Here is a 20578-nt window from a genome sequence, read left to right as displayed (position 1 = left end):
CAACCTGACAATATCTCATCCCTCGTTTCTCCTTCCGTTGGCATGGTAGCTAGGCACCGAAAGGGTAATACATCTGAACGTACAGTGGTTCTAGTTGCCAAAGTTTCGTTCACCGATGATTTGGAAAGGTGGGCCAGATAGCTGTGCACTGGAGGCGGTAACTCATATGATTGATGCGTAATTCCAGGGTTGTCAGTGGACTTTTGGTTTGGGGGATTGGGAACGGATCTATGCATCGAAACCGTTGCCGTTGAGGGCACAATTTAGCCATGTCGGACTTTCCTTAGGCTCTTCACTGTTTGGCTTTTGGGGGATTTACTTGCGCCGTTCGTTCGCCGAATCGTTCGGCTGTAGAACTTCCCGTGCCCAACTGCCATGCCACCAGAAGGGAGCACGATGGCTGTTATACTGCTAGGTCGCCCAAGCCTAGACAGGGGAAGTCGAGATGCACAGGTCTGGTTCGAACCGCGGACCTTCCTATCAGTAAGTTCGCACTCTAACCACTGATCCATCTTAAGCATATAACTAAAGAAATCGCTTTTTGTTATCTTGCGGTCGCCGAAATGGGTTTCCTCAGGACTAAATCGGTCAACCTGACGATTCTGATCACCCGCCAGAATCACGATATCCGCGATTCTTGCTGACAGTAATAACCGTGACAGATATCTTTTGGAGCTGTCTTTCTCAGCCTCAGAGCTGCCGTCTGTTGGATCGTATGCTGATAAAAAAATATACACCGTTTACCGCATTCATATGCGTTAATCCTGAGTGGCCCAGTCAGCCTGCTCGCTGAAAAGTGACTGTTAACCACAATCCAGCCCAGTAAAGAGCCTACAGCCCTGGGTTAAGCACAACTCTCACGCCGTAGATAGAACGAGCCATTGCATCAGGACCACCGAACACCCGAAGAATAAAGCGCGAGAAATCTGGGATCGCCCCGACCGAACTTTTGTCTCTAATGCGTGTTTCAGAGTCACAGCATACATCGATCGAAGGGGGAACAAGGTCTGATCAAGACCTTTTTGACGCCTAATTTGATATAGTACTCACGCTGGAAGCAGAATGCGGAACAGATCCCCCGAATTTTACAAGGGGCTCAGATAGGGAGCAACGGTTAGGTAGTTGAAAGCTAAAGGAGCCAGAAGTACTTTGGCAAAGGAAGTGTAAGTAGGAGTCAGTGAATGTAGAGCTGAAAGGGCGAACAATACTTTCCGGTTTCCCAGAGCGAAGAAGTTGGTCTGGTTGTGGTACCTCACCAGCAGGATCCTTGCAGAGAATTCCGATCACGACGACGAGGTGACAGCTTTGTTTTGTGGCCTATTTTCGAACATGGTACTCGCAGTGGATGTATTACCATAGAGGTGTCAATTTGACTCTGGATTTATGGGTACCTGATTTTGAGTTGTCTTACAGTGGTATGAGCTGGGATTGCTCAGTGGTTGGAGGGCGAATTCACTGACCGGAAGGTTCGTGGTTCGAACCCGACCTCTGTCTCTCGACGTCCCTTGTCTATATTTGGGAAACCTCGTGCTTCCTGATGGTGGCGTGGCAGTTAGGCACCTCGAGGATGCTACAGCTGAACGATTCTACGGTGGTACCTTGACCCATAGGTATGAAGCGGGATTTCGACTGCATAGGGGCTGCGTTGATCAGATCTTCACACACTGTTGGGTGATAAAACAACGCCACATATGCAGACGACCCATGGTCTTGGTGTTCATTGACTTCAGGAGTGCGTTCGATTCTGTCGGTCGGTGAGTGCTACTGACCACACTCGCTCAACACGTGTGTGAGATTGTGTGGTGAGAATTCTCAAAGATTCCCTGCAAAAGTGATGTCCGACAAGCCTGTTCGCTCTCCCTTTTCTTGTTTAAATTCGTGAAATGAGGCGGCCCTATATTTGCTGATTAGAGCCCTGCTGATCTGGAGTTCGCAGCACATCATCTTCATCTCTGAAATGGAGGCAACGCACAAGTATTGCCGATTTAGCTAACCACCAGAATGCCATCTTTGGGTATGCAACTTCTAAGCACCAAATCGGGCTTCAGAACGTGCAGTATCTGAACAGACTGCATACACTTCAAGGAGAAGCACTGGAGATTGTAGAGAATCTTACCACGGTAGCTTTATTCACTCTGGTGGAAGGTTTCGATGAAATCACTACGCGAATCTGAAAAGCCCGAATCATGTTCGCTAATTCACGTCACTTGTAGCGTCAAGAGGACATCACTGGATCTCATGGGCCGCATGTAGCAGACTATATTAGGGTTCGTGTTGTTATATGGTTGCGAAACATGGCCTGTGTGGACAGAACATGTTTTGGCCACCGATGTCTCAGAACCATTTCTGGTGTCAGATGGCGTCAACAAATTTGTGACGATGTGACTAAAAAGAGTGCTTGGCTGTGCAACAGGTACTTCATTTGTGGAAAACATCCAGTACAAGCAGCTACGATGGCTCGTCCGTAAGCTACGTGTGCCAAAACAAACGTTTTCTGTGCCTTCTTTAGAATTCCGCAAACTGCGAGGTGAACAATGAATGACTCAAAAAAAGTGTGAAAGAGTTTCCGAAGGGTCTAAGTGTTGTGCAGTCTGTCTTTCAGGATGGGGTCTCCGTGACCCTCCTTCCACTTGGCTTAAAGAAGCCTCTGGTGAGTGAAACAGTCACTGGTTGAAACGATTCGCTTGTCTCTGAAGAAGAAGATCACCGCAATCATTGGCTTGAACACTTTGAAGAATAATTCAACTGGGCACCTATGCTTGTTCATCTGGATTCTCAACATGCAACGCAGCCCTGGATCGTAGGCTTGGAACCCCCGACAGCCTCGGAAATGAACGAATTCCTTTTGCCCTTCAAGCTCTACCAAGCTATTGGTATTGATCGACTTCCACCCGCTTTGTTTAAAGCTGGAGGCGCAACGTCACAGTCGATGCTCGTCCAGCTGGGTTACCTCAATCTGGGCGAACGAGATCGTCTCAACCAACTGAAGTGAATGGATGGTAGTACTCATTTTCAAAAACAGTACCCGCAGTGAGTATTGCAACCAGAGGGGAATTAGCTTGAATTCCATTGTAACCAGGGTGTTTGAATCCCTTATTTTATGCCATCCTGTGCGGGCGTAAACACGGTACCCGAGGACAGCAGGCAACATTCGTCCTTGATTAGTTAATGGCGTGAACACTGAAAGGCCCGCAAAACCCCGATTTATATATCTCTGCGAGTGAAAGCCCTGTCGACCTGGAGTATTGAGATGAAGTCGTTCTTTTTGAAGGAGAGCAGATATTGTAAGAAGTACCAGAAAAGCTAACCGAGTTCATCCAGTCTTTCAGCTCTTGCCTCGCGCCCACAAAGTACGAAGCCAAACTTCGGGACGCACAGTCTTTGAACACGCCTGTAAGTACTTCAGGAGTGATACTGGAAGTTTTGCAGTGTTATGCGTATCTAGGACGTTACAGGAGTTCCGACAGTGTGCCAGACGAAGTCTACGCATGAATCCCGAAGGCCGGAATTGCGTATACCAATTTGCGCCATTTGTAGCGTCAAAGGGTACATCACTGGGTCTCAAAGGACGCATCTATAAGACTTCATTGTGGACTGTATTGCTATGTGGCTGCGGGACTTGGCCACTTTTGTCGAAAGATCTGAGACATCTTCAAGTCTTTGACCACCGATGTCTCAGAACTATAACTAGAACCAGCCAAAATCAGTGGATTCGGAAGGAGGTGATCACTCAAAGAATGCATCCACCACTGCAAGCCACGTTAGTTGCGCCAAGTGTTTCGCATGCCACATTACCGCCTACCGAGACAACCACTGCTTTCCGTGCCTGATTCGGAGTGGAGGAAATCTACAGATGGACAGGCTTTGACACAACAGAAGGGAAAGGATGTTGTGGGCGGTTTTAGTACTGTTTTCTTTCCTGGATGGGGTCCACAAGACACCTCAACTGCTTGGCTGGAGATACTGAACGAAGTGATGGTGCTGTTGTTATCAGTTCTTATGCATGCATGCATTCAGGCATGCATTTTTGTGTTAGGCTAGTGCTAAATCCCATTTCATCAGTAGCAGATGCAGGTGTTTATCCGTCATAAAGCTATGGAGAAAAGAACATTCCACTTATGCATATGAATAAACGAGGTATGAGACTTATTTGATGGAATTCAAATGTTAGCTTATTACCTATTCGAGTATCATCTGGGCGGAGACATTCTCAGTGGGATTGGTCCATCCTCCTTGCAAATTGTGCACAGCAAAAGCTAACACTCACTCAACCGAAAAAACTTTATTTTCTGCTCCGGAGAATGCATTAAAATGCAATCTTGTCGCTGTCAGGTAACTTGCAGCGAGGACTTTTCGGACAATTGAACCTAATTGACTAGGTTTCACAGACCTGAAGCAGACGGCTTTCGTGGTCGCACTACTTACATGACATCACAGATTTCAACGGTTTCAACAGTGGTTCTAACCCTTGGGATGCGTACATCGACTTGATTTGCCTGCGGATTTTCTCTTCAGATGCAGCTAATAGGATGGGTAGTCAGATGCTCTCCGTATTTTACCACTTACAGCTTAAAAAAGTTGCGCACACCTGACAACACATGCGATCACCCTGACTTACATTTATCGAATGCTCCTCTGGAGAATCCACACAAATGATCCAAACCAGTTAGTGCCATCAACACGCTACACCAACCAAGCTACCCATTTTTGGGCACACGAAATCTTGAAATCACAACAAGGGGAAATCTACCATGAGAAAGTGTTGCCTGGTGAACATCGTCAGCCCGCGATCTATCACTCCTTTTGTTTATTGACTCAGTGCTTGAAAAAATAGCCGACTGTTTGCTGGGTTAGCACACTGGTAACGTTCCAGGATGACGCTACTGAGGATTGTCCTCTTCACTGACGACCTAGATCTAAGTTATTCTAGCTACAGTGTAGTTGTGCTTTGAGGGTTAGGTATGAAAGCCATTGACCTGTAAACGGATTCGAGTTGTTGGTCAGAAAGTAATCGCGCATTCCAATTATGGAGTGCATTATGTACAATACTACATATTGTTCATCATAACACTGCTGTCACCGATAAGTGATGCACACGTGATCATTGCGAACTTTTGAAGTTCTCACCGGTGATCGGAGCTGAGCAGTCAGAGATTATTGACCTTGGGACTAGCTGTGACTGGCGGAAATGCATTTACTTAACGGATTCGAGTTGTTGGTCAGAAAGTAATCGCGCATTCCAATTATGGAGTGCATTATGTACAATACTACATATTGTTCATCATAACACTGCTGTCACCGATAAGTGATGCACACGTGATCATTGCGAACTTTTGAAGTTCTCACCGGTGATCGGAGCTGAGCAGTCAGAGATTATTGACCTTGGGACTAGCTGTGACTGGCGGAAATACATTTGCTTCATGCTATCCTTGCTTTAAAAACGGTCAATATCCAATGATACAACCACTAACCCACTTGATTTTCGGACACAGCTAATCAACTAACACCATGCACTATTTTACTTTTACGAAGCGTATACCGAATGGAGCAAAAGTCTGAGACGCCCCGAAAGTTTCAGTTTCCAAATTTTGAGAAAATTCACTGGTTCGTTGCTGATTGTATCGCTGGTCGATTGACTAGTAAGTTGGCACATCTGACTTTGCCATCACACTTCATTCACCCTCCGTCTATCTTTAGTAATTTCTGCTTGCGTAGCAGGTTTTCCAGGTGTCCCTACCATCAGAGTTTGAGCGGTCATCTTCAGAGTTGCCTTCCCGTCACAGTGGTTGGGTATTCCACTAAAATTCTGAGAACAGTGCAATTCGCCGATCCTACACTTATACGATGATGTATAATTTTCAATGTTGTCCATTTTTATAGACGTAATGCACTACTCATAAGGTTGTTGAAAATTCTTCGACATCCCACAACCGGTCTCACCCTTCTTAGGGCTCATCAGGTACGCGCAGTCCCCGACTTTCTGTCAACCTTATATACCCCGCTTGAAACCAAATTGCACGAAATTAGCGAAACACGCTCATTTGCAAGCAAATTTGGTTTTGCGAGAGACTCGTCTGGAACCCAGCTGCTTAGAAACATCATCATCAGCTGGGTTCCGGGCGAGTCTCCCGCAAGACCAAATTTGTTTGCAAATGAATGTATTTCGATACTTGTCCGTTTTTGTTTTGTGTGGTAACTGGTTGCGCACTGTGGAATAACTGGGGGTCTAAACTATATTCCCTCTCACTTTTGCCGTTTAGGTTACTGAAAATAAACCGAGTAGTTTCTCATCGTCGGTGGAATATTGGAAATATTCATATGGTTTCCCTTGGTTGTATGATCTTCGAGGAGGCGTGCGTTACATATCGTTTTACGACAGAGCTTTTCGCTGTCGCTACTTTTTGCAATCCCAACGAAGGCTTCATAAAAAATAAATACGTGTCTATCCTCAGGATGTATTAGTTGCTAGTCGTTCATTGACCATTCCTTTCGTTGAGAACTGTGAGGAGTTTAGTTCAAGTCGGACAGAGGCGGAACAGACGGAAACATACACGATATGACAGCCGCGAGTTTCAGGGCAACCCTTTCGTAAACTAATTAAAGGGCGAAGTATCAAAATGTCGGATAATGGTTGATAGAACATGTTCGACCAGATGCCTGGTAAATGTATTCCAATTACTGGTCGAACTTCATGTTCATCGGGATAAGTCTTCTGTAAGTTGAGTAGTGCTATTCTCCTGGATGACTACTCACTCCCGTTAAGCTCCTTTCATGTCATTCCGATATACGACGGGTGTATCAAGTCAATGGTTAAATTGTGAGTTGCAAAACCACAGCACTCGGAAAACCCAACTTGACGTATACGGAATCTGACAGTCTACGCGCAATCTTTCCCACCCTGCTGGCAACCCTTGGTGCATCCCTCCAACCCTGAATGAGATTGTGCCGGTTGGTTAGACCCCAACTTAAAGGATCAGTTGAGTTTGTTGTGGTTGTTTTTGTTTGATGTGTCAACCGAAGGGCCCCGATAGTGAAAAAGCTACACATTGTTTATCTTGGAATTGTGGAAACATCTTCAGGAGTTCATCTGGATACAGGGAGGAGGCTTAGAAGAAGGGAGTTGAGCTTGGCCGGTGGCTACAACAGTAACGATCAACGATGGACTCCTGACTCTTACGTTTGACGTTAATTACAGAACCGTGACCTATATTAGACAGGCAAAAGCTGTTGATTTGAGCGAGATCGTTAACAAGGTGTGCTTTTTGGCTGATCATACCTGGATATGACCAGCCCTTGGTGTCTTTTGGGCTCTCATTTCGAACGAAACACCGTTGTTTGACGCCGAATCGTCTAATCATCTGCCGCAGCAAGGAAATACCGATGTTAGTCATACAACGTAAGGACCGTCATCATTTTAGGTGAGCAAACTATTTCAACTTGTTTCGGAAGTTTGGCCGAAATTCACGTATCCTGCTTCGACAATCTTGGCGCTTCTTACTCGTTGGCATATCGTCAAGTGGGGAATACCAGTCAACTTAGTGCACTTTTGGGGGCCATTAATAGGAAAGTTCTTGTTCAGCCTGGTTATGTGCACCTATAGATAACATTAACTCATAGGCTCTTCGAGTCTAAGCAAGCCCATTATCCGTCAGAAATTTGTTTCAAGAGATGAATGTTCGCGCTGCCCTTTTCAGGCTTTTTCATCATTTTGGTCATGGTAGAATAAAGATAGTACAGTACCCAGCCTTGCTTTGTCTAGCCCCACGGTTTGACAGGTTTTTCTTTGCTATAGATGCTTTGTACGATAACCGTGAACCAGCAGCATATGAAATTGAGGCCGCTCATGCTTTGGCCAAAGTGCTCCCACGTTGGCTCGAAAAGCGACTAACGGTAAGTCTCACTGTTCGTTTTTCGTTGTGAAGACCCAGGGCATTATGCGACTTTTGTGCTTTTGGTGCGTAATTTACTATACACGGGCAACTAGTTGATGTCCGGTGCGGCTTCTTCTACTGACCGTCTCTTAAAATGCCAGCTGCTGCTGCCGAGTGTGCTTTCTAGTAAGATCGGAGGAGAAACCTGGAAGCTCTGCGGAATCAAACAAAACGATCGACACACAATGGTGCCTACTAATTGATTTGACCACTACAAGTGTATTATTAGTCGCCATGATTTTCACGAGAATTTAGCACCATGGGTCTCCTCTCTGAAATTTCTCGTCTTACCGCTTCCCAACGACTAACGTTGTTTGACGTTCCTACTACACGTATTTCGATCCTGTGGTTCCTTGCTTTGCTGTAACGCTAATTGTGCTGTCGCTTCCGTTCAGAAGTAAGTCGGACGTGAAACTAGCATCACTGCATTCGCGTTTCTTCCATAGGCTGTCTTGGTACCAGCTCCGTACGAGTCGTGGCAGAGTAACTTTACAGCCTGCTCTAATCAGGAACGACCTCTTCCTAACCACTTTGTTGTTCTTGACTTTTATTCAGTTCAAATGCAGTAACTTAACACAACCGGTCGCTTCTGCTTATTTCCACTCACTGCCCTATTAGGACTCAACCACTGGCCGAAATTCTGACAGAGATACGCGGTACTGTTTAACCAACAATTGATAGATGCATTTTTGCACCACTGTTTAAATTATCTGCTCGCTGGTTCGATTGTTTCGTCGCCACCACCTGATGATTTAGCCTGCTCTAATCAGGAACGATCCTCTTCCTACCACTTTGTTGTTCTTGACTTTTATTCAGTTCAAATGCAGTAACTTAACACAACCGGTCGCTTCTGCTTATTTCCACTCACTGCCCTATTAGGACTCAACCACTGGCCGAAATTCTGACAGAGATACGCGGTACTGTTTAACCAACAATTGATAGATGCATTTTTGCACCACTGTTTAAATTATCTGCTCGCTGGTTCGATTGTTTCGTCGCCACCACCTGATGATTTAGATGTTTCAACTCGGGAGTTATGGGCTTTCTATTGACCATTTTCCTGGTTTCCGAGTGGCTTATTATGGTTTTCATTCGGTTTTCAGATGATTGTACGTAAAGCTACGTGTGTAATAAGCGCCCCGTCCAATCATTTTTCAGCTTCCTCCTGACGAACGCCTTTACTACCTTCCCAGCCGTGCCACAATGGAGCTGTCCTATTCACAGCTTATTGATAAACTGGAGGAACTTTCGAGCATACTTCTCCCCACCCCATGCAAGGGTCGCTGCAGCAGTATCAAGTAAGTTTTTCCAAACTTGAGGCAGTTTCACTATATTGTTAGTAGCATATTGTGTTTTTTCACCTCACATTCTTTCTGGTAAGCACGCTTTCCCGACCATACACATGCACCCTGGTGCACATCCCAGGGCCTTACCTCAGAACAATAGGGGATCACGTAGTGGGCTGTGTTTGGATATTTGTTTGTTATCCGAATCGGCTGGCGCTTCTTTGGCAAAAAGAAGCTTGCTACTACTTTTCCGTTTTTTGATTGCCAGTTGCTTCTCTGCAATCATTTAAAGCAAGACATCTGAGAAGACTTGACATCAGTGGATTCTGCGATACCACTCCAATATGGTTTCCTGTGTACTGCAGAGAATTCGATCAGAAAGGTGTTTAGGAAAAGATTAGAGACTGCTGGCATTGCCTATCCTCATATCCGTGCTGTGATGATTTAACTATCATTTTCGAACCGTTAAACATAGTTTGTAGGTACCAGGGACTCTAGGTGCGATCAACTGCTTCAGGTAGACAGATGGCAATTATTCGACAGTCGTTTTTCCGAAGTTCACTTTCATTCCATTGTTCTTGTCTTAAGGATCCGGCAAGCACGGATTCAGCTTCAACTGTAGACGACAATAGGCTTACTAGTTCTGTGATATTTACACTGGCCTAAAACTAACAATAATCACATGTCGTCCGTCTCGTGGTGTCACCAACCGGATCGCCTTACTTACTCTCTGCTTACTAGCCTTACTCCAGGGCGGGTAAGTGAAAATGCTACTGCTGGCGCCTTACTTGTTACACTTTCACTTATTACCCCACCGCAATTCGGATATACTCTGCCAGTTCTATTACTGGCGGCTTCGTTCGCAACGCAGCTGTGGTATGTCCGACTTCAGTAACAACCCTAAGCACCCTAAGTCTGTTTTAAGACTCCGAAAGCCGGCCTATTTAGCTACCTTTAATGTTCGCACACGGAACCAAGCAGGACAACAGGCGGCTCTTCCTCTTATGCTGGATTCCCTCTGCATTGATGTGTGCTGTCTGTCAGAAATAACCATACAGGACGCAAGTACTGTAACTGAATTGACTACACCCTCGCTCTCTTCCACGTTACGCCTGCACATGTCTGAGGAGGAGGCCGATTCAGCTGGATATACCGTGGTAAGATTGTGTTGATCGACCGAGTAGAAGAACCTCCACTTGATTGTTTGACCTTGATAGTCATTTTTGCGCGGTTTGTTTGGCATTATCCTTTGAAGAATCTCGGGAAAGTAAGGACCATGACACATTGTTTATTGCGGGTTTTCTACGCCCCAACGGATCGTAGCTCTGAATTTGCAAAAGTTCCTATGACACTCTTAGCGCTCCTCTTCAAAGAGCATAATGTTCAAACATCGTTGTGGTTGCTGGTGACATGAATACGAAGGTGGGTAGACTGGATGCTGTCGAGGCTTAATTGGGTGGTCGTCTTGGAATGAACGCACGGACACCGGTGGGTGCCTACTGCCGATGTGTGCCAATTAAAGATTGTTCCTTTGCAATAGCAATGTCTGGAACAGCGGAAATCGCTTAGCAGTGTGGAGCCCACCAACGGACCAGTCCTGTATCCAAATAGACCACATTGCTATTAGTTATCGGTGGCGAGGGCCGATCACTGCGTTCCTGCGTGGAGTCCGACCATGCACGTGTTCACTGCATCTTCTCATTGCACTTCTCAAGTGTACTATTAAAGATTGTTCCTTTGCAATAGCAATGTCTGGAACAGCGGAAATCGCTTAGCAGTGTGGAGCCCACCAACGGACCAGTCCTGTATCCAAATAGACCACATTGCTATTAGTTATCGGTGGCGAGGGCCGATCACTGCGTTCCTGCGTGGAGTCCGACCATGCACGTGTTCACTGCATCTTCTCATTGCACTTCTCAAGTGTACTCAAAACGTGCACACCTCGCTTAGCCATTGAGAAGTTCGTGGACTGGAAATTAAGCATTATTATAATCTTAACAGGCTCCTCGAACGCCTATTCATCCGATGTCGGATATCAACGGTTACTAGTGGCTTATCCAAAGCACTACTCAATGCTGGAACATCTGTTTGGGACACAATCCAGTCAAACGGATCCAAGCACTGGATCTCTGATGAAGCCGTGGCTTTGCTGGAGGCCTGGCGTCATATTTATCCAGGCCACTACCACAACTCAACCCGAATCCGGGTGAGGCTGGTTCTCCATGCAGACAGGAAGGCTTGGTGGACCCGAAATGGCAAAGAAATGGAACATACGAAAATTTCTGGAAACGTCCGCAGGCTATCCAACTTGATTCGTTCGACTAGTTCTCGGAACCTCTTGTCAGCTAAGCTATCGGGAACCAGAATGACTCTCTGATATCCAGCAAATTCGAACATTTTGGCCGTTGGGCAGAGTACTTCTAAAAGGAAAACATTTGGCCACCTGCTACCCTGAATCCGGAGTTCTGGCCTTCGACCAGGCTACAATAAGTGCTGTAGTGTTTTATGTTTGTGAGACGTGGCCTATGCGGTTGGATGATGTGAGTCGTCTTTAGGCCTCTGACTACCGATGCCTCAGAAGCCTTTCTGTCGTTGGATGGAGGTAATTATAAAACGTATATTTGGTTGTGCAACAGGTACTTCAGTTTCGGAATACGTCAATCTTTCGGTGGCTCGGTCGTATGCTACGCGTGTCGAAACGGGTTTTGTTCTTCGTACCTCTTTCAGAATACGTAAACCGCGAAGTGAATTACGTATGACTTGGCAGAAGGATATGCAAGAGATTATGAAGAATTCGGGTGTTGCTGGTGTGCTGCGCCTTCAATGATGGGGTCCGCTTGACCCGTGCTGATCTTGGCTGGGGACACTGCAAGAAATGGCAGCTGATTGATATCAATGACGTTCGCACTGTCATTTTCTTCCCCGATTGTCTGACTGCCTCATTCACGTAACATTTAACAAGTCTCACATGTTCGCATCCACCATATAAGGCTTCGTATAACCAACTATGCAAATATGTTAATAAGAAGACGCATTGTCGTGGGACAGTTGCCGAAATTGGAGCGAGGATAAAGCTATTCCCAGACTGTCACCATTCTGATTCGAACCCACCTTGGAGAGCAGCCGGTACTCACCGTCCTTAAAGTTTGCCCAGTCACTTTTATGGTCTTTTGTCAGTTCGTACCAGGTAGTCCTTGTTGGATTTGTGCCAGCACGAAATTAGTAGAACTGTCTGGAACTGGTAGATTGGTATGTGTAGCAGTTGACGAAAGCACCAGTGTGCGGTGCTGTATATATCCATCAAGTGCACCTCCTGTCATATCGCCAAGCTCTTTATACATTAACCACGTTGCGGATTCGTGTACGGTTTCAAGGTTTTTTAGATCCTACTGCCAAAATTTGACATGTTTGAAGTACACTAACCTAACGAAGTTGAAAGAAAGAAATTCGTACGGACTGGGCGTCCACCAGTGCTGGCCACTTGTATCTGTGCGGTCCGCCTCATGGCTCTAGTAGTTCGTTGATCACAAAAGGCTGCGCTCTGCCTTCGGTGTTCTTATACTGTTCTCCGTCCACGTTTTCTTGTCAATCAACTGCACGCCCTATCATCTGCTACACTTAGTCACAGAGTCCAGGTAATTTCCCATGTTGACTCCAAACGTTTTGTGTGTGGGAAAACTTGATTCCAACCCCTTGAATTCGTTCACAAACCTCGTACTCTGTTCAGATAGGTCACTTGAATTAGTGGAACATTTAAGGTGGTGATCCCTTTTGTGGATAACAGCGGCACCCACTGCATTCTGTTCAACCAACGGAAACCCTCCCAGCGTATTCTCCGTGTCCTTCATATTATGGGTTGAATTATGTGCTGCTGAAAACCGAAACAACTTGACATTTCGGTATCAAACACTGGTTAAGTTGTTGAGCAAGACGTCTGGGTTAGCTACCCACTTGTTCATAGTACTGACATTTGGTAACGTACAATATTGGGACAGTGGTGTTGTCGTTTCGCTTCGTTTGTCAGCACCGGTGAGGGAATCCGATAAGTCGTTGGTTGAACCTGGCGTAACGCTATTTACTCGGATCGAATTTCATTGATTTTCTTCTCACTGTTCACTTAACGATGCCTGTCTTTGAAATGAAGGTTAACAGGTGATCACATAATTTGAAAATGTTCGTTCTTTTCTCACACTGTTATCCATGTCACATGGAATGCAAATATTCCAGTTGCAACACCTTCTGTCACATGCCTGGCTTTCTTATTAAGTAATAGACCTAATCTGAAGAAGAACGCGGTGCACATAGATTCAGTATATCGTCGTCATCATCGACAGCATGACATCAGTGTTCAACACTTCACTGCCGTTCAGTCTATGCCATGCATTTATCCTTCCCCAAACAACGGGACTGTTCGAGCGGAGTACAGCTATACTCAGTTCGTGTGACGCTGTGCTATATTTGGCATTGGGTTTGATTCGGTCGGCGCAGTCGAACTTATCTTACTTTGGTTTACGTCGTGCTGTGTTTCGCCATATGCATAGTGCTTGTGGTCCATCACGTGACATCGTATAAAGTGTGCTTGTGACGCTATTAAATTCTCTTTTAGGGATAGTGACCTAATTTCAGCTTGTTTTACTTCGGGCTGTCCATCCATCGGGATCTTTACCCGGAGTTCTGGGCGTTGTTTTTACCTGTGGACCGGTTGTTTCGCGAGCAGCTTGATGAAAGCACGGTTGTGCCGTTTTATCATGTCAGCAACAGTGCCTATGCCTAAAATATTTATCCCTTAGTCCAGTATTATTCTCTTCCACACGTAATTCAGAGTTGCTTCATCACCAGTTCCATGCGTGGGTCGTAGCTTCCTTTTTCGTGCCTGATTCACTGTAGACACTCGCCTTACGATTGTATAGCTTTCTGCATAGAGTTTGTCGTCAGACGTTCCCACGGATGTTCCTACAACGACCCCCTTTTTGTCAGGTTTGGTAACCAAAACAGCTGACGACTTTCCAAAAATAAGAAGGAGTAGACAGAACAATGTTTTTTGTATCCGCTTCTACGGAGACCTCGAATAGTGTGCTGATGATTTTACTCTCGCTCTGTTCAGCAACCGTATGAGTAGTGTAAGAAGTGTGTATCATAATGTCTGAGATATCGTGCCAACTGAAACCTGAAGCAAACCGTTACAGCATATTCAGTTGCTTAAGAAATTCAGCTGGCTTCTAGGCGAGTCTCCCCTCATAATCAAATTGGTGTGCAGATTGTATAGAATTCGGATTTGGGGATAGTTTCTCTCAAGTTCTAGCCAGCCATAAACAGGGAAGCACGACGGCTTTCTAGTGTTTGGTTGTTCAGAACGAGCTGCAGAGTCATGTATCTTCACACTGCTTTATCTAACCCGGCCAATTGTGAATGTACATTTCTTAGAATCCAGCCTCTGAAGCCAAAGGCTACTTGTGTCCGCTCAATTGTACAACTCCATCCTCAATACCCCCCGGTCACCCCTTTGTTCTACGGCGATCTTCAGTTTTTAGTCATTGCTCTGTGATGTTCGCTTGCTTTATATAGATCCTCCTTGACGACGCAAGTGATCTTCGTCAAAGAATTTTAGATATCGCAGACAACCTCATATGAGCTTCGTTACAGCCAACACATTGTCTTCTTATCTGTTTTCTAAACTATCTCCAGTAGACTCCGATTAAAATGGAAGTAACTCGTACTGTAGTATGAAACGAACGGATATAAGGAACCGTCGAAAAGTTTCAGGCAACGCAGAAGTGAATGGTTTTCAGAGCATCCAATCTCTTGTGTTAGCTACTAAAATGTTCTGCTTCGGTCTGGCAATGGCGTTCATGTCTGAAGATAGCGACATGCCCAGACCGTCACCAAAGGCTTCCGCAAGAAAGTCTCCTCGATGAGGTACGCATCATGGGTAGTAAATAGCGCCCGTTGTCGATGATTGATAGGATCTATCAAGTTGAACATTCATGTACTGAACAGAGTCACTTGGAACCATTCTGTTGTGTTGGCATGCGCTGCAAAGTGACCACTAGATTCACAAAGTAACAATATTGTGCGACTCGAAGTTGTTCTCACAAAGAAATATACCCATGATAACTTAGACTGACAGGAAGTTCTGTGCACTCAGCATTGAGATTCTATCAACGGACTTATTGTTTTGACCTTTTGGGTGAGATGATGTTGATTTCCTGGTCTGCGTTACAGTGGTGATTTTTACTGATTCCTTGAATTGAGAAGCACTCAAAGTGCCAGTGATGCAAGCATTCACTCGTTGTTGCGTCGTGTTGTGATGTGTTATTCCTACTTCTTTAGAAGCCGGTATTTCGGCTTGGAACTGTGCTCGTCCCCAGGATCAGTCAGGCATCCTGTAGGGGGTCGAATCACGCACATGAATCAGTTGAGTCCCAACCGGAAAAGTGCGAAGATCCGCAACACGTAGTTTGAATGTATTCAGTTTCGCTTCGTTTTGCTTCGAATTTTCCTCAGAAAACTAATGGGAAGTGATAATTTATTCAGCAGACGGCGGTTGGACATGCATTCTGCTTGTGTCGATCGCCTTCAACTACTGAGAACCCTCCACTCTTCTAGCTGCTCAGATTCTTTTATGAAGTGCCCGTTTACGAACCACTTTCTTTTTGACTTTCTACGCCAACAGACGTCCCATTTTCGGCATTTGTCTTCCTACGTACGTTCTGTGCAGTTGGACCTCTGAAGTGCCCGTTTACGAACCACTTTCTTTTGGACTTTCTACGCTAACAGTCGTCCCATTTTCGGCATTTGTCTTCCTACATACGTTCTGTGCACTTGGACCTCCAATTGATCGATCTCGGTTATCCATCTTCCATTTTCTGTACTCAGGCCGGAGAAATCCAAACTTGACCATTCGGATAAACACTCCTCTGGTAAATCTAAATCATCTGTTCATGAAGAAACTGTAAAACAGCGATCTGTTTATCCTTCATCGACTCCAAAGCGTTCGGCTGGGGGAGGATTAGGCTGGCTGCCCGATCGAGCCATGAGACAGAAGTCTTCAGATGTTGACCAAACAGTAACTGGAAATCAACCCGTTACTGAAGATCAAGACATCTTAGAGGCCCTGCCGGAGCTGAATGAAAGCCGCCTGATTGGCGACCATTGTAAGTCGGTTGAGTCTGATTCACTGTATCATTTTATTTCGGTGTGGTTTATTTTCCCAGTTGAAGCCACGCATTTTAACCATCCTCCTCTTTCGTCGGTCATTCGTTTTAATTTGTAGAAACACGCGACTATGGTGTGAACACATAATTACTGGGTCGGCGTAGATCGATTGAACTATCTGTCAGTCTCGTTTCCACCGTGATTCAGTAGCCTGTGTGTTTGGTCGTGCATGCAGCCTTGTCGCATATGTGGGATTTTGTACGAACAGATTTAATGATTAGAGTTTTCAGACTGAATTGGTTTGAGGAGCGCGAACTGTTCGAATTTTTAATTAACTGGTCAATCCTAATCCCATTTTTCCCATCAACGACCATGTGTTGAAGTCGTAGCTGGCGGTACGCTCGATTCTCTTTATTTGATAGACTCAATGACGCTTATCTCCAAGTTATTTTTGTAAACTGCTCAAAGACACCGGACGGTAAAAGATCTACGAGAAACACTCACCCTCTCGGCAATGGATCATAATGGCAGAACCCTTGAATAAGCAAAACCTTCGATCCCAACGAGAAATGCCTTAAAGCAGCTTATACTTCCGAAAAAGAGAACTCATAAGATCTGATCTCTTTTTGGGTCGGTGAGTCAGCTTGTCTAAGTATGAGAGTTTCTCTGTTTGTTAGGCTCGAGGTAGCTCGGTGTTTAAGGCGCGAACTTACTGACTAGAAATTCCATGGTTGGGATCCAACATCGTTATCTAGACTGCCTCCTGTCTGTGCTTGGGCAACTTTGCAATAACTCAACCCTGGTGATTCCTTCGAGTGACATCGCATCTAGGCACCGAAAGGATGTTGCGGTTGAACCACCAATTACAGAGCTCGTCAGTCTGGTGACCATCCGCGTCCTATCAACAACAGGACAACCCCAATGTGAAGGGTTACTGCATCCTTCCCGTTTTTTCCACTATTACACGTATAGCATTTTCCTCCTACTATGTGGACCTAAACTAACCCCTCCATCCGGTGCAGTCGGCTTCCAGCTGTGGCAACCCGAACCAATGTATGTTTGTACATGGTTCAGTGCTCATAGTCGCATTGAACCCACCTACACCGGCAATGCAAACGCCATCAACTGTTCTCCTACCTTGATGTCGTGGCAAATGTTGAGTGCCATTGGGATGGGCCTAAGTTTGTGCATCTGTAGGATGCTGCGTGATTGAACGTGCAGGTAGGAAGAGTCTTCGAGTCCAATGACCTAGAAGATTGCTCATTACCCCGTGACTTCGCCAGCGTTACTGTCCACCGTAGAAACAGTGCAATTACGATTGTTTGGTTACGTTTGCCTGCGCATTGGTTCCTTCAGGCCTGACTTGGTTGTCTTTACAGCCATTCACTCACACAACCAACAGGTCACTTGCAACTGTTACTGCATGCTTCCCTTGCCGTGTTATCTGCGGCAAGCTCCCTCCTAGAGTCTTATTACCACCATAAATTAAAACGGGTTTTAAGGAACCACTTGGTACCTACGTAGCGTATTCTGGAAACCCCAATTGAGTGATGCGCGAAATCACAAGCCAAGAATTGCGAAGCCTTGAGATTAATCAACACATTATGTGCTACACGTACAATATGAAAAGGGTACAAACCTCAACCTATGGGGATTTCCGTCTAATTGTTGCACGACTTGGTGCAGATCCAAAGAAGGTCCGGTAAGAACAACAAATCGACGTGAATTACCGACAAACGTCACGCATAGCACGTGGTAACGCAGGTGGTCAAACAGCGCGCTGGAAAAAAATCGTCATAATTGATTCAACATGTTAGGGGTAAAAGGTAATGAGGTGTTTTGGGTGAATATCGAATACATGAGGCAGACTCAGAAAACAGTGGGTTCAAGCAATGAAAGGGTTTGATCGAGAGAAAGGAGGTACAGTAGGATGCCTATGAACTGGTCAACTTAATTCGGTTACTCTGACCCAGTTCGATTATGAGTACCATTTGCTTAAAAGCAACAGAAAAACAATAACTATCGCCCAGCGCTTCACTTGCTAGTTTGATTTTATGAATATGTCTTACGCGGAAAACATCCAAAGGAGTCTTTTAAGTGCTCTGCTCAGGGCTTAGAGTGGATTCTGCCGAAGCCTGTACCACAAGTACGTTGTACCTCAAACCACTACCCATTTCGTGCAAGTAGTCAGGTGGCCGGTGAAAATACTAAACCCCTTCCACCGAATAAATTGCACTGTGGAAAACGAAACGAGTACACGGTACCCGAAACGCCTTATAACAATGTAACACCGTACTTTACTCCATGGTCGATAGCGGATAGTCCCCTGAAGAGGCCCCGTCGTTCCGATCTGTCCTGAGTATTGTGGAACCCAAAATTGAAAGCACTGATATGACCGACTGGTTACGATGTGAACGGGTACGATCAATGGCTATACACGACCTGAGAGCGAGCGCACAAATCTTCAGCTTTGACGTAAACCCAACCGCTTCTAGCGTTGAGAAGAACAGGTTTTCGGAGGAGAGCTTTTACTGTCTCATTCAAAGACAACGTACATCTGGAGCGACGCCTAATATATATTTTGGGGAACGGTAACTGCATCAGCACACACAAAGGGTAACCAGCCAACAGGAGACAAGCGCGGTCTTTTCGGAAAAATGTGAAACATGACGGAAATGGCACAAAACTTCGAAACTCAAATTGTTGGAAGATAACTGTGGCAATAATTCAACAACCAAACGGTTTTTTGAAGATACTGATAACCCGAACACCCCCCCCCCCCTTCAAGGAAAAGTTAATAACGGGACTTCCTCGAGTCAATCTAGAAGGGAGCCGTTCGGCGTGAGTGGCGATCGGTCCATCTCATTGGAAGAAGATTTTGCCACTCAGTATTCTTACAGTGGAATGTTTTCTCGAAAGCTGCGACGCTTTCAGGGTTACCGCTTCGTAATATAGAATGTCTATGTATAGTGCATCATTCTGCAAGGTATCTACATGGGTGATTTGTTTAAGTGAGCGAATCTTCAAGGTCGTCAATCACCACCGACTGTGAATACGTTGCCTAATAAATTAAGACATAGCGAATTGCGATAAAAGCCGAGTCGCTTACAGCGGACGGAATTTGCAGGTAGTTCTGCGGCTGAACTTTCTTTCTTCGGGTGGTATGGCAGCTAGGCGGCAGCTACAACCAGTGTACGACGAGTACGCGGTTCTTACAGCTGACAATGATGATGATGATGGCAGCTAGGCACCGAAAGGGCGCTACATCTGAACGATTATTATTATTTATTATGCCTTTCGTGAAAAAAATGTGACAGGATTCCTCTATTACTAAGATGAACCACATAGGCCCCATACGGAACTTTATCCATCGTTAATCTCATCAGGAGGAAATCTTCGCCTACCTTCATTTTTTTCCGAAAATGGATGGCCACCTTATAATGAGCGTGAACTGTCACATATTGGACCGTTAGCACGTGGGAAGGGGATGAACGAATGTTTGTTTATAACTAGAGTGGACGTTTATCCGATCACCGTGAAAGCTCCTTACCTAGGCAGTGTTCAAAATTACAGCTGTTTATTTAGAGCTCATGAGCGTTTAGTTTAGTAGTGGAACTAGTCAAAGTTTTTAGCATCTAGGCGCTTTTCTCGCAGCTGTTTATGGGATCAGTGAGTTCGGCTCTCGTGCCCAATGGCGTGGTTGACCACGTCTCGCTTCACGTTGTTTGGACTTGACATTTTCCTATAATGTAACCTCACACGGCCAAGTGTGGTTTGGGTCTTTATAAGCGAGTGTCCAGCAAACTATGGTCGTCCCTTCCTGAAATGTCGTTTGAGACAACCGGGTCGCATCAGGTCCTCAGTGAACAGAATTAATCAAACAAGCGCTTAATTCAAGAAATTTCAATCCCTATGGGAACCTGAATGTCACCTTTATGCGTGCACCAGTGTTTCGTACAGTTTTTTTGACGAATAGTATAGCTTGAATCCCCATATAGGTTTACTCAGCTATAAATCGATACTCATCTCTGTATCCTACCAACTACTCTCACTCCGAGAGTTTCGTACCCTGTGTTTTGTTTTGTTTACTAATGAGCGTCTTATTTAAAATAGACGCTAATCAGCGAAGCATTGTTTCTAGTTTCGCCAGCTCATTGTACGTATGTTAGTCGTTGAATGTACGACCCGCCCCTGGTTTTGGTTTGT

At 45.4% G+C, this 20578-nt stretch overlaps 1 protein-coding gene across 1 annotated transcript in view; it reads left to right on the top strand.

Annotated features, from left to right (window-relative positions):
- T265_13524 (hypothetical protein) overlaps positions 1 to 20578 on the top strand; it is a gene marked incomplete at both ends in the record, with an annotated part of 28369 nt that overhangs the window by 3951 nt on the left and 3840 nt on the right. The window contains 4 exons of the mRNA XM_009169291.1: positions 5533 to 5639; positions 7793 to 7890; positions 9090 to 9229; positions 16094 to 16371. Coding sequence (XP_009167555.1) covers positions 5533 to 5639; positions 7793 to 7890; positions 9090 to 9229; positions 16094 to 16371 — 623 coding nt within the window. The remainder of the gene's footprint in view (positions 1 to 5532; positions 5640 to 7792; positions 7891 to 9089; positions 9230 to 16093; positions 16372 to 20578) is intronic.

The sequence above is a fragment of the Opisthorchis viverrini genome, assembly GCF_000715545.1.
Source record: "Opisthorchis viverrini unplaced genomic scaffold opera_v5_74, whole genome shotgun sequence".
Taxonomy (NCBI): Eukaryota; Metazoa; Platyhelminthes; class Trematoda; order Opisthorchiida; family Opisthorchiidae; genus Opisthorchis; species Opisthorchis viverrini.
The sequence above is the reverse complement of the archived record's forward strand: the minus strand, read 5'-3'. Positions and strand labels throughout refer to the sequence as shown.